Source organism: Zerene cesonia, chromosome 10 (genome assembly GCF_012273895.1).
Source record: "Zerene cesonia ecotype Mississippi chromosome 10, Zerene_cesonia_1.1, whole genome shotgun sequence".
Classification (NCBI taxonomy): Eukaryota; Metazoa; Arthropoda; class Insecta; order Lepidoptera; family Pieridae; genus Zerene; species Zerene cesonia.
Genome location: NC_052111.1, coordinates 6,397,676 through 6,407,523, shown reverse-complemented (window position 1 = coordinate 6,407,523; position 9,848 = coordinate 6,397,676). Strand labels below are relative to the sequence as shown.

At 35.2% G+C, this 9,848-nt stretch overlaps 1 protein-coding gene and 2 non-coding genes across 3 annotated transcripts; 1 reads left to right on the top strand and 2 right to left on the bottom strand.

Moving 5' to 3' along the window:
- On the bottom strand, positions 1-78 carry Trnas-aga. Its single transcript has one exon. It is a non-coding gene; the product is annotated as a tRNA-Ser (tRNA).
- Positions 79-907: 829 nt separating this feature from the next.
- Positions 908-981, top strand: Trnat-agu. Its single transcript has one exon. It is a non-coding gene; the product is annotated as a tRNA-Thr (tRNA).
- Positions 982-2,162: 1,181 nt separating this feature from the next.
- Positions 2,163-9,606, bottom strand: LOC119829385 (tyrosine-protein kinase Drl-like). Its single transcript, XM_038351855.1, has 6 exons — positions 9,546-9,606; positions 9,118-9,245; positions 4,992-5,678; positions 4,572-4,885; positions 4,022-4,318; positions 2,163-3,598 (listed from the first exon to the last, which is right to left on the bottom strand). The coding sequence occupies exons 1-6, from the start codon at positions 9,604-9,606 to the stop codon at positions 3,487-3,489; spliced, it is 1,599 nt and encodes a 532-aa protein (XP_038207783.1). The 3' UTR covers positions 2,163-3,486.
- Positions 9,607-9,848: the final 242 nt, after the last annotated feature.

Below are 9,848 nucleotides of genomic sequence, written 5' to 3'. Positions count from 1 at the left end.
GTCGGTAGGATTCGAACCTACGCTCCCAGAGGGAATCTGATTTCTAGTCAGACGCCTTAACCGCTCGGCCACGACTGCCGTACGAAGCCAATTGAAAATATCAATTATATTCAATAGTACATTGACTTTTAAATGCGTGTTAAATTTTCGATACAATCTAAATATAACAAAAATACAATATATCTAATATTACTTAACTTTTGGTCATAACTATATTGCAATAACCAAAAAAAGTGTCATTGCAAAGAATTAAAAGTTCATTGTGAATAAACTTTGAAAGCAAAAATGTACCTTTCTTTATAAGTAGGTTTAGAAAAAAACAAACTCATACCGGTATAATAATATGTTGTCTGTCCTAAAAATCCTACGAAAATTATTGAATCTGTATTTGTATAAAATATAATATGTATATCAGAAAATTTCTGGTAAAACCCTGTATAAAATTACATAAAAGAATAATCATTAGCATTTTTGTCAATTTAAAACTGGCTAGGTGTGCCTTTATCAACAATTAGGTAGCATATCTGTATAAGATAAAACATTTTAATTGAAACCTCGAAAAACATACCGGTTGACATGAGAATTAAGGTTTTTTTTACCTTCTCATCTATACTGATTTTAATATCTTTATGAGTATAGTATTATGTTATCTGTGCTTTATATTAAGTTACTCCTAAAAAATTTTATTTTAGGTATTTTTCTATCGAAGGTCTATTTGAATTTCATAAATATTTGTATAACTAAATCTCCATTTCCTATTTCTCATACGATTATTACGACGTTATCAATTCAATTTGTAACAGGTGTTGGATGACCAAATTAAATAAAATTAATTTCAATATATCATAATATAGACCACGTGCATACAAAACATAATCAGACCAATAATTTCAAAACACACTGCCGAGGCACCGTGGCTTAGTTGGTTAAAGCGCCTGTCTAGTAAACAGGAGATCGTGAGTTCGAATCTCGCCGGCGCCTATATTTTTTATAACGTATAAAAACAAGAAATTAAAATTTTTAGTACATGTTCTTGAATCACTTCAATGTGAATAAATACTTGTTTTAAATATATTCTTACAAGGGGACCAACAGTGGTTGAAATGCGACTATAACCACAAGAAGAATAGCTGTAATATACTTATGCGTGTATGTCGTATATCAAATGCAATGTAGTGTGTGTAATTTTTTTATTAAAAGCTGTATAGACTTACAGATTTATTTATATTAAGATACTACACTCCGCTGTACTAAAACTTTTCGTAAAAAGGGGCTACAACATTTTTGTTACGCGTCTATTAATATAATCAGATTAATTCCTATTATTTTTACAAATTAAATTTTTTTTTACGGATTTTAACCGCGATTTATTCATTATATTATTAACCCGACGTTTAAAAGTTTCTAAACGTATAATACTCGCGTCAAATCAAACAAGAAAATCATTTTATTTTGTTAGTTAAGTTAATTAAGATTTAAAGATGAATGTCTAAATTTGTAAGATACTTTTTATGTATCTGCTATAATACAGATATTAAATCTATTTATAATCTGCATATTGAATGTGACCACACGTCCTAATTAGGAGGGGATTATCTCACTTTCAACCTGTGTGTTCAACTCACTGTGACCGATTGCCACCAATCAATTAAAACCATTTTTTTTTTCTTTCAGTCAAATAAATATGTATGAAATTGCACTTGAGTATCACGTAAATTAAATTAAAAACACTTTTAGATCTAAGATTTTAAATTTGTCACAGAACAATATTGTACTAATGAAGCCCTTTTATTTGATACCCATTTAAAGAGTGACATGAAAGAAAAATCAAAATCGGTTCATTTGTTCGACACCGCACACACACACACACACACACACACACCGTCGTTAATGCGTCGGAGGTTAACACACATATTTTTTTTTAAATTTCCCTTCATATTTTCTCCCAAAACCCAATCAAGGTAAATAAATAAAACAAATTTCATTTAATGACTCATATATTGACATTCACTTCGTCATAATATTTACAAATATACATCTTATACCACATGTACATTTTTCATTGTCTATAAGTCTCTTATAAAATTAAAAAATACACTATAATAAATAAATCGAGTTGGTTTGATATTAAAAACGCATCCTAATTTTAAATCCAAACATATTTTTAGGAAAACAGCAATTATCAAAATAAACAAAAATATTTGTGTAACGTTTCATGAATTGCAAAATTATAAAAATGCCTTTTAAAATATTGAAACTTTTTGCGTTTCAAAATCCTTTTCTCTAATAGATATTAGTCATGCTTCAAAAACATCGTAATATGTACTGAATCCGATTAGATATTATGATATACTTTTAATTAGTCAAAGTTCAGTCAAACAACAATATATATCTTTGATAACCGTAAAACTAAATGTCTTTTAATTTTCATCAATAAAAAAAATCTTAATCGAAAAGTGCAATAAAACAAAAGTTTTATTTCAAAACAATCTTGTTCTGGATCAATGATTTAATAAACAAAAAATACTGTTTCTTATTGGCACGCGATTAAATTAGAATTTGGCACTATAGTTGCCTCTAAATGAACTGAAATAATCTACAAATCTATTTACATTTTCGTCCATACTATATGTTTCATACTATCAAGCATTTCTTTCTATACAACAATCATAATTTGTATTTAACTGAGGCACATCGATATACGTATTACAAATTACAATACTACTATATTTACAACAATAATAACTCTAATATGGCAGTATGAGGTTTCATAATAGACCGATGTCGTCTCAAATTTTTGCTTTCTTCTGAAAACTAATTTTACTAAAACATTGTGGCTAGCTGCCAACATTGTGAAAATATGTTCAATGTAGTTCCATTTTATCTTTGAATAATTATTATTTTTGTTATTTTCAACTGCTATTTTGGGTTTATAGAAATTTTACATGTTCTTCAGAGGTTTCAAAGACACGACACAATACATAAATTAAAAAAAATAATCCTATTAACTGAAACATATAAAACGACTTATTTAATTTATGGAGCGTGTCATCTTCTTGTGTTTTAGAGAATTCTATGAAAAATTATAACGATACATTTTACACTTTAGCGCTGAGAGAGGAATACTGTATTTTATGACTCGTATAAGGGAGATGGACATAATCTATACGCAAATTACATGTAATCAAGGCCATTATTATCATCTGTATACTTTAAATTCTATGGATTCTTCTGAAGAATACTCAAAAGAACCATTCCTTAATTAGCCAGGCATTATCCCTCTCAACGTTAAAGTCAACAATCAATGAATATATAGATCTTTCAATACAACGAATCGAACACAATTTCCAATAAATTTTTCAGTAACAAGAACAAAAGCAAATATAAGAAACGACGATACAATATACACCTATAGCTACATATCAGTCTCTTGGGGCCGAAGATAGGCACGTTTCACGGTTGGTAACACAACACTAGGTCTTTGGTTTACACGAATCTCGTCAGCTGAGCGTGGAAGTCTCTGAGGAAGATCTGCAGCTGCGGTAGAGTGGGCCGGTCGTCGGGCGACATCGCCCAACAGTACGCCATTACCGCGAACCTGGGGAAACATTTCATTTGTTGAGACTGCCAATAGGATATTCAGTTTGTGCTTTGCGATATTGCGATTGCTATTTTATGGTGATGATGTATTTTTGTAGTAGTGCATGCAACTGTTTATTACTTTAATGCATAGGAAGGTAAATATATAAAATTAATTAAAAAGAAGCAGTTATATCCTTAAAGCTACAACGTTTAGGCTATAGTTTATAGCAAGTTTCAATTTAGTCAAATCAACTGCCTTTACACTTTGTACACTTACAAGTTTATAACAGAATAAACAGACATATAAAGACATGGAATATAAATTACAAGAGGGTTGACTTTCACCCCTTCAAAAATAAAAGTCACTAGTAAGTCTATAGTGCACGTTTGCTCACATACTTTTAAATCCAGAACAATGCCTAAAAAAAAGTCCACTCACAATTCATCAGGACAATTCGCGGGCTGCTGCAACCGATATCCATCCCGCAAATAGGCGGCCACTTCGAAAGGATCCACCTCAGCGTACGGCTGGTGTGCGAGCGTGGTCAGTTCCCATAGCAACACGCCTAACGCCCATACATCAGACGCTGGGCTGAACTGCTTTTTGGACAATGCTTCTAGCGCCAGCCACTTGATGGGCCGGTTCTCGTTATCGCCGAGGCAGTGGTAGTCCGCGGGGAACAAGTCCCGGGATAACGCGTTGTCTGCTATCATTACACGCAGGTTCTCGTCGACTCTGTTGATTTTATTGAAATTTGAAAACAATTGTCAACCATTGACATTTTGGGTACGCTTTTATGTGTTTTTAATTAATTCAGATTATAATAGATTAAATTTTAATTTCATAGTACATTAAAGATACAAAGCAGAATCTATCCTAAGATTTTTTGACTCCTTACGAATAAGGAAGCCACTTTTTCCAACAACTTGTTTAGTTCCATGAATAGATGCAAAAACTTAACAAGCGCAACATGTAGTTTTTTACTTACACGCAATTCCTCGCAGCGATATCCTTATGCAAGACGTGTTGCGAATGAAGATACGAGAGTCCATCCAAGGCGTGGAGCGCCATTCTGACCACGTGCTGCGTGGTTAACGCGGGGGGCGGAGCTCCACTGGCCGCGCCTCCTATTGCGACGCCTCGGCACGCCAGAAGGAACTGCTTCAGGTTCTTCCAGCCGGAGCCCCAGGGGTACAGCAGGAATGGAGCCGTCTGGTCCTCGATGCTCACACCAAGCACGGAGAGCACCCTATCGTGGTGAAGCCCATAAAGCATGCAGCCCTCTTGCAAGAGAAGCGACACCTGTAAAAATATTCAATTTTAGAACAGAAGAAAACTAATTTTTGAAATTTATTATTTTATGCTAAATACATTTAATGTATTACATTAAATTATAGTTATTAATTACCTGCACTTGTGATGCATGTTCGGCTACAGTTTTGACCAATACTTCTTGTTCTCTGCCGTCTTCATCAGCGTACGTTCCTCTGTAGACACGGCCGAACGTGCCTTCCATTGCGACAGATCGTAACCTGACGCGACATCTCTGTATTGTTAATTCCGCGATTCTTTGCTGAAGATCTCTCGCTCTTTCTTCCGCAGCTGCAGCCGGCAACGACGCAGGACGGCGGTAGCTGGTATAACTGGCGGCAGACTTGCAAGACGAGTCTGGTAAAAAGGCATGAGCGTCTTGTTCATCACTCCTAGCTCTTCGGAGCTTCCTCGCTCGAGCTCTGCAAGCGGCTGCGGCCACTGCCGCTATCAGCAAGGCTCCGCCAGCACAACCAGCTCCCGCGTAAAATATATCCGCTGAAGTTGGCGCGTGGGGTGCGTTATCGACTCTCACAGCTGGTCGAGGAACATCTTTTAGGCATATTTTACGTCTTCTGAAGTGCAACGCGGTGGATGAAGAACCAGTGGAGATATTTAAAGATATAGTGACATCAACTTCAGCGGCGACGGTGTGAGTGCAAGGCAGATCGACCTGCCAAGTCTGAGGTTCCGTTGGTACGAAACCTGTACTCGGAATGCTGAAGGTGGGTGGATGTAAGGCCTCAGGATGGGAAACAACATCTACGCGTAGAGTGTACGGCAACTGCAACAAACGAAATAATTTTTTCATTAGATATGTCCAAATATCGTTGACACAAACATGTATGCATTCATTCGTAACAAAATTAACAAAGTTGGGATATTTTAAGATGTTGAAAAGCTTGTTGAATAATCATCATTTTATATGTATATCACGACAAAAAACCAAATCGTACCGTTATACGGTACGTCCACCTCTCGATGTCCCTATATAACGGTGGTACCAAACGGTCTATGCCCATGTCAGGCGAAGCAAAAGTCAATTGCTTCACGACCATACCTCATAAGGTTTCAAACAGTCAAATTTAAAAAAAACGAAGAGCTATACAATCTAAAAACGAGCTTTGTAAACAGTAACCTAACCTCAATTATAGTGGACCGAAAAGTGTAATTATTAAATCATAACCCGAACAAACAGAACACGTAACTCAGCCATATAACAAGGCAGTTTGTTTTCCAAGCACTCATTATAATCTGACTAATCAGTGGTCGGTAACATGAATGGTAAAACAAACATGATTTGCCGCGGGCCCTTTGGCCGCCTCATCAGGCATGCGGGGCCGGAGGTGCGACACCGTGGCCTCTAATTAAATATTAGTTAGTCGGTGAGTACGGACAATACGGGGACCGCTCTACGTAAGTTAACCGTTTACTAAATATTTACTATGAATCAAAGGCGCCGCCAGCAAATTCCATACGAAAACATTATAAAGTCTATAATAATTATGGAACAAACTACATTATAACACATGTTTACATTTCATTTTATACACCAATGAAAGCACTTTACTATTAACATGCAAGGAGCATAAACTTTTATAGGGCAATATCGAATTTATCGTTAATTTATTATGAACTCTGTATGGTACATATGAGAGATTTCATATACAGAAAGATCTTTAACTCGCAAATGCTGTCCTAAATAAACAGATGGTTATTGATAAGTTCAGTGAACTGTATTCTCCTTCGTCTACGGCATTTCGTATTACTTTAAATGTATCTTTTATTTATTTTTAAATGTGAAAGAAATTCCTTTCATAAAAAACTAGATATATTTATATAATGATAATTAAATAAACAGAACACGAAAAAATACGTGAATATTAAACCGGAAAATACGAAATATTCTTCAACGTTCATGAGACGCGAAAGTTTGTATGAATAGATGTATGGACGTTTGTTACTATTTCACGCGAAAACTGTTCATCATATCTGTATGAAATTCGGTACAGAGGTACAAACTTTTTACTTTTTACCCTTGATACTACTGGGGTACCACACGAGTGACGCCGCGGGCAACAGCTTGTATTTTATATTTATATTACCTTCTGGTTCTGGATACCTCCGATGGTAATATTTACAAAGTTATTCGCATCTTTAAAATGCACATATTTACTCAATCATTCGGACGAAATATACAACTGTCTGCGTCGAGATCAACTAACTCGGTATTTGCATAGGAAGCGTTCGATTTTAACATAAAAAATACATTTTGTTGTTATGCTGTACGTGTCTCCCATCAATAATACAATCATGAAGATAGTTAGTGTTGGGTAAACAATAAAAACCCGTGAGTCGTGGGAAGCGCCTCGTATCCAACAAATAATGCGTGTAAATGTCCTCATACTTAATCTTTACATCATAGTCATTATGATAGTGTCTATTGTATTGTTATAGTATAGTGCAATACAACTTGTATGCATTTAGGTAGACAGCTATGAAAGAAAAAGTAGGTAAAGTAGGTGACGTGCCTGTATGGATAGGTTACTACGTACTACGGTTACTCGTAATTATAAACAAAACGTGTTTTTTAATCAAAAAGCGAAATATTATTAAATCCGAAGTTTATTATTGTTTAATTTAAAAGCTGTAATATTAAACTAAATTGTATTCTAAGTATTCCTTCTTAGAACCTCAGTCATTTATTTTTGGGTCTACGTCTTAAGCAATTCACATGTTCTGGTTAGCCCAAGTTATCCAAAAGTACACAAAACTCTTACCTGCCGACAGAAAGGTTAGGTTAAGCCGAGCAAACGTTTAATGCTGATAAAACATGACAAACTAAATCCCGAAATCCCAGTAAAAGTCAGAATAATTAATCACACAGATTATTGGCTATGCGTTCCGCCGGTAGCATCTCTGGAACTTAACAAGCTATCTAAATTCAGATAAGACTTGGTATTTCCATAAGAATAGCTCGTTTGCCAGACAAATAAACATCGGCCGCCCAACCAACTTGGCAGAAGCTTCCCACCCCACGTTAATTACATTCGAGCTTGTCTCCACTTGTAAAAAACACGATAAAAAGTTTTAGAACGGCCGGAAAAAATCTAGACGTACAAGCGTTTCATTACACTCACTTTCGTACGGTAGTTCATTCAATTTTGATACTTAAGCCAGTGTTGGTAATTGTATGATTGAATACGACTATATTTCATGCTTGTAATGATTATTTTTGCACACACGTATTAAGATTACCATAACCACCCACTGTCAACCAATCTATTGTTCGATTAATCGCCAGTTATCGAACTACGTGATTGTTATATAAATACGTATCGTATTATACGCTGAATTCTTTAAGCCTTACATCATTGACACCTCTATAAATTCTCTATAGCTTTTTAATAGCGTGTCGTATAGCGAATCAAATATCAACGAGGTACGTGATTTATTTAATGTCTTTTAGTTTGGGTTAAGCCCTAAGTTCGTGACGGAGAAGCTATTAATTTACATAGAACTTTACGTATTTATTCGTGCCTATATTTAGACGTCCACGACTAATCACTGCCTTAAAAGCGTTTAGTAACAAAACAACAAGTCAATGACACTCATTAATCCTTTTCACTGAACTCGATAGGTTTACAAAGAAACTGTTTAACTGATCTTACGTGCAATCTGGTTGAATGTTATCACGTACCATTTTAGCTTACTATATATAGAATTTAATAATATAGTCTAAGTAAGAAGACAGTAGGTATCTATCCACAACAAATGGTCAATTGGGCACTAACCCACAAAAGTCGCACGTATTTATGCCTTAATAGCAATAAAATATTAATTCTCACTTCTGGTCACCCGGGCGCCAGAACACCATAATATATTATTATATCAATAGCATCAGCTTGGTGCCGAGTACATAAAACATAACATTCGTGATTAAGTGATATTTGACGTCTAACCGTCCACACGCGGTCTCTAGCTGTCCATATTTATCTGTTTGGTGTAAAGGTACCTTAAAATTGCTTTGCCATTTTATTTATTCAAATACAATCAAATCACATCAAATTTCAAATTAGTTACGAAAACAATCTTTTCAATTGGAGGACGACAATTTTAAAGAAATACACAGTAGCTTAGAGCTAGTAGCCAGCTTCTTTTCTTCTTCATTCTTTCCTTCTATTCTGCTATTCTTTACTTTAAAGTGTCCAAAATTCACTCACCGGTCTTCTCGTAAGACTTTGCCACGTGAAATGCAACTCTCCAATCGTAGCTGGTACGGGCACGATGAAATTCAGTGCGTAGGAATTGATCTGACCGTCTCGAACATAATACAGCTCTGCTGTAAGACCTGGGGACAATAAAAATATACATTATCGACTAAATATCTTTATCTCCTTTTTTCTTTATTTTATTTGTCCTTCATATTTTCTCTTTAGCAATTACAACAAGCTATTTTATCGTACAATAAAAGGTTTTATTCTACAGAAATGGAGCTCTCACCATACATACAGATTCGGTAACGCGTTAACTATGACGACAAAAAGGCTGTAGTAAGACGAAACCGCGTATTGAATAACATTACAATCGGCACACAAATCAATACGCATCAATAACAAAGAATAACGGACAAAAACTAAGATCAGAGCACGCGTGGCGGCATCTACAAAGGCTGGAGACGCCGACGGTGCCGCCACCTGTCCACAAATCATGGGAACCAGTCCCAAAAACCGACCGTTTTAATTCATTATGAAAAAAAGTTTAGCCGGCTTACTTTTGTTTAAGCTGTTCCTTCCTAAGAAAACTCCCGAGTTCCAAGTAACATGGTAATTTTTAAGAACTTTATCAAATTAGCTCGTGCTTACGAGCTGCTATAAATTATGTTAAATTTCAGTAAAGATAAGATGTCTAGAAACTATTTGATACGTTGTATTACACTAAATTTGGATTAAAA

Bases quoted from the DNA above. Each gene is read 5' to 3' on its own strand.
- LOC119829385 (XM_038351855.1), bottom strand. From the start codon at position 9,606: ATGATTTGTGGACAGGTGGCGGCACCGTCGGCGTCTCCAGCCTTTGTA. The intron at 5,679-9,117 runs GTGAGTGAATTT...CGTTTGTTGCAG, and splicing joins AAAGTCTTACGAGAAGACCG to TTGCCGTACACTCTACGCGT. The intron at 4,319-4,571 runs GTAAGTAAAAAA...TAAAATCAACAG, and splicing joins ATCGCTGCGAGGAATTGCGT to AGTCGACGAGAACCTGCGTG.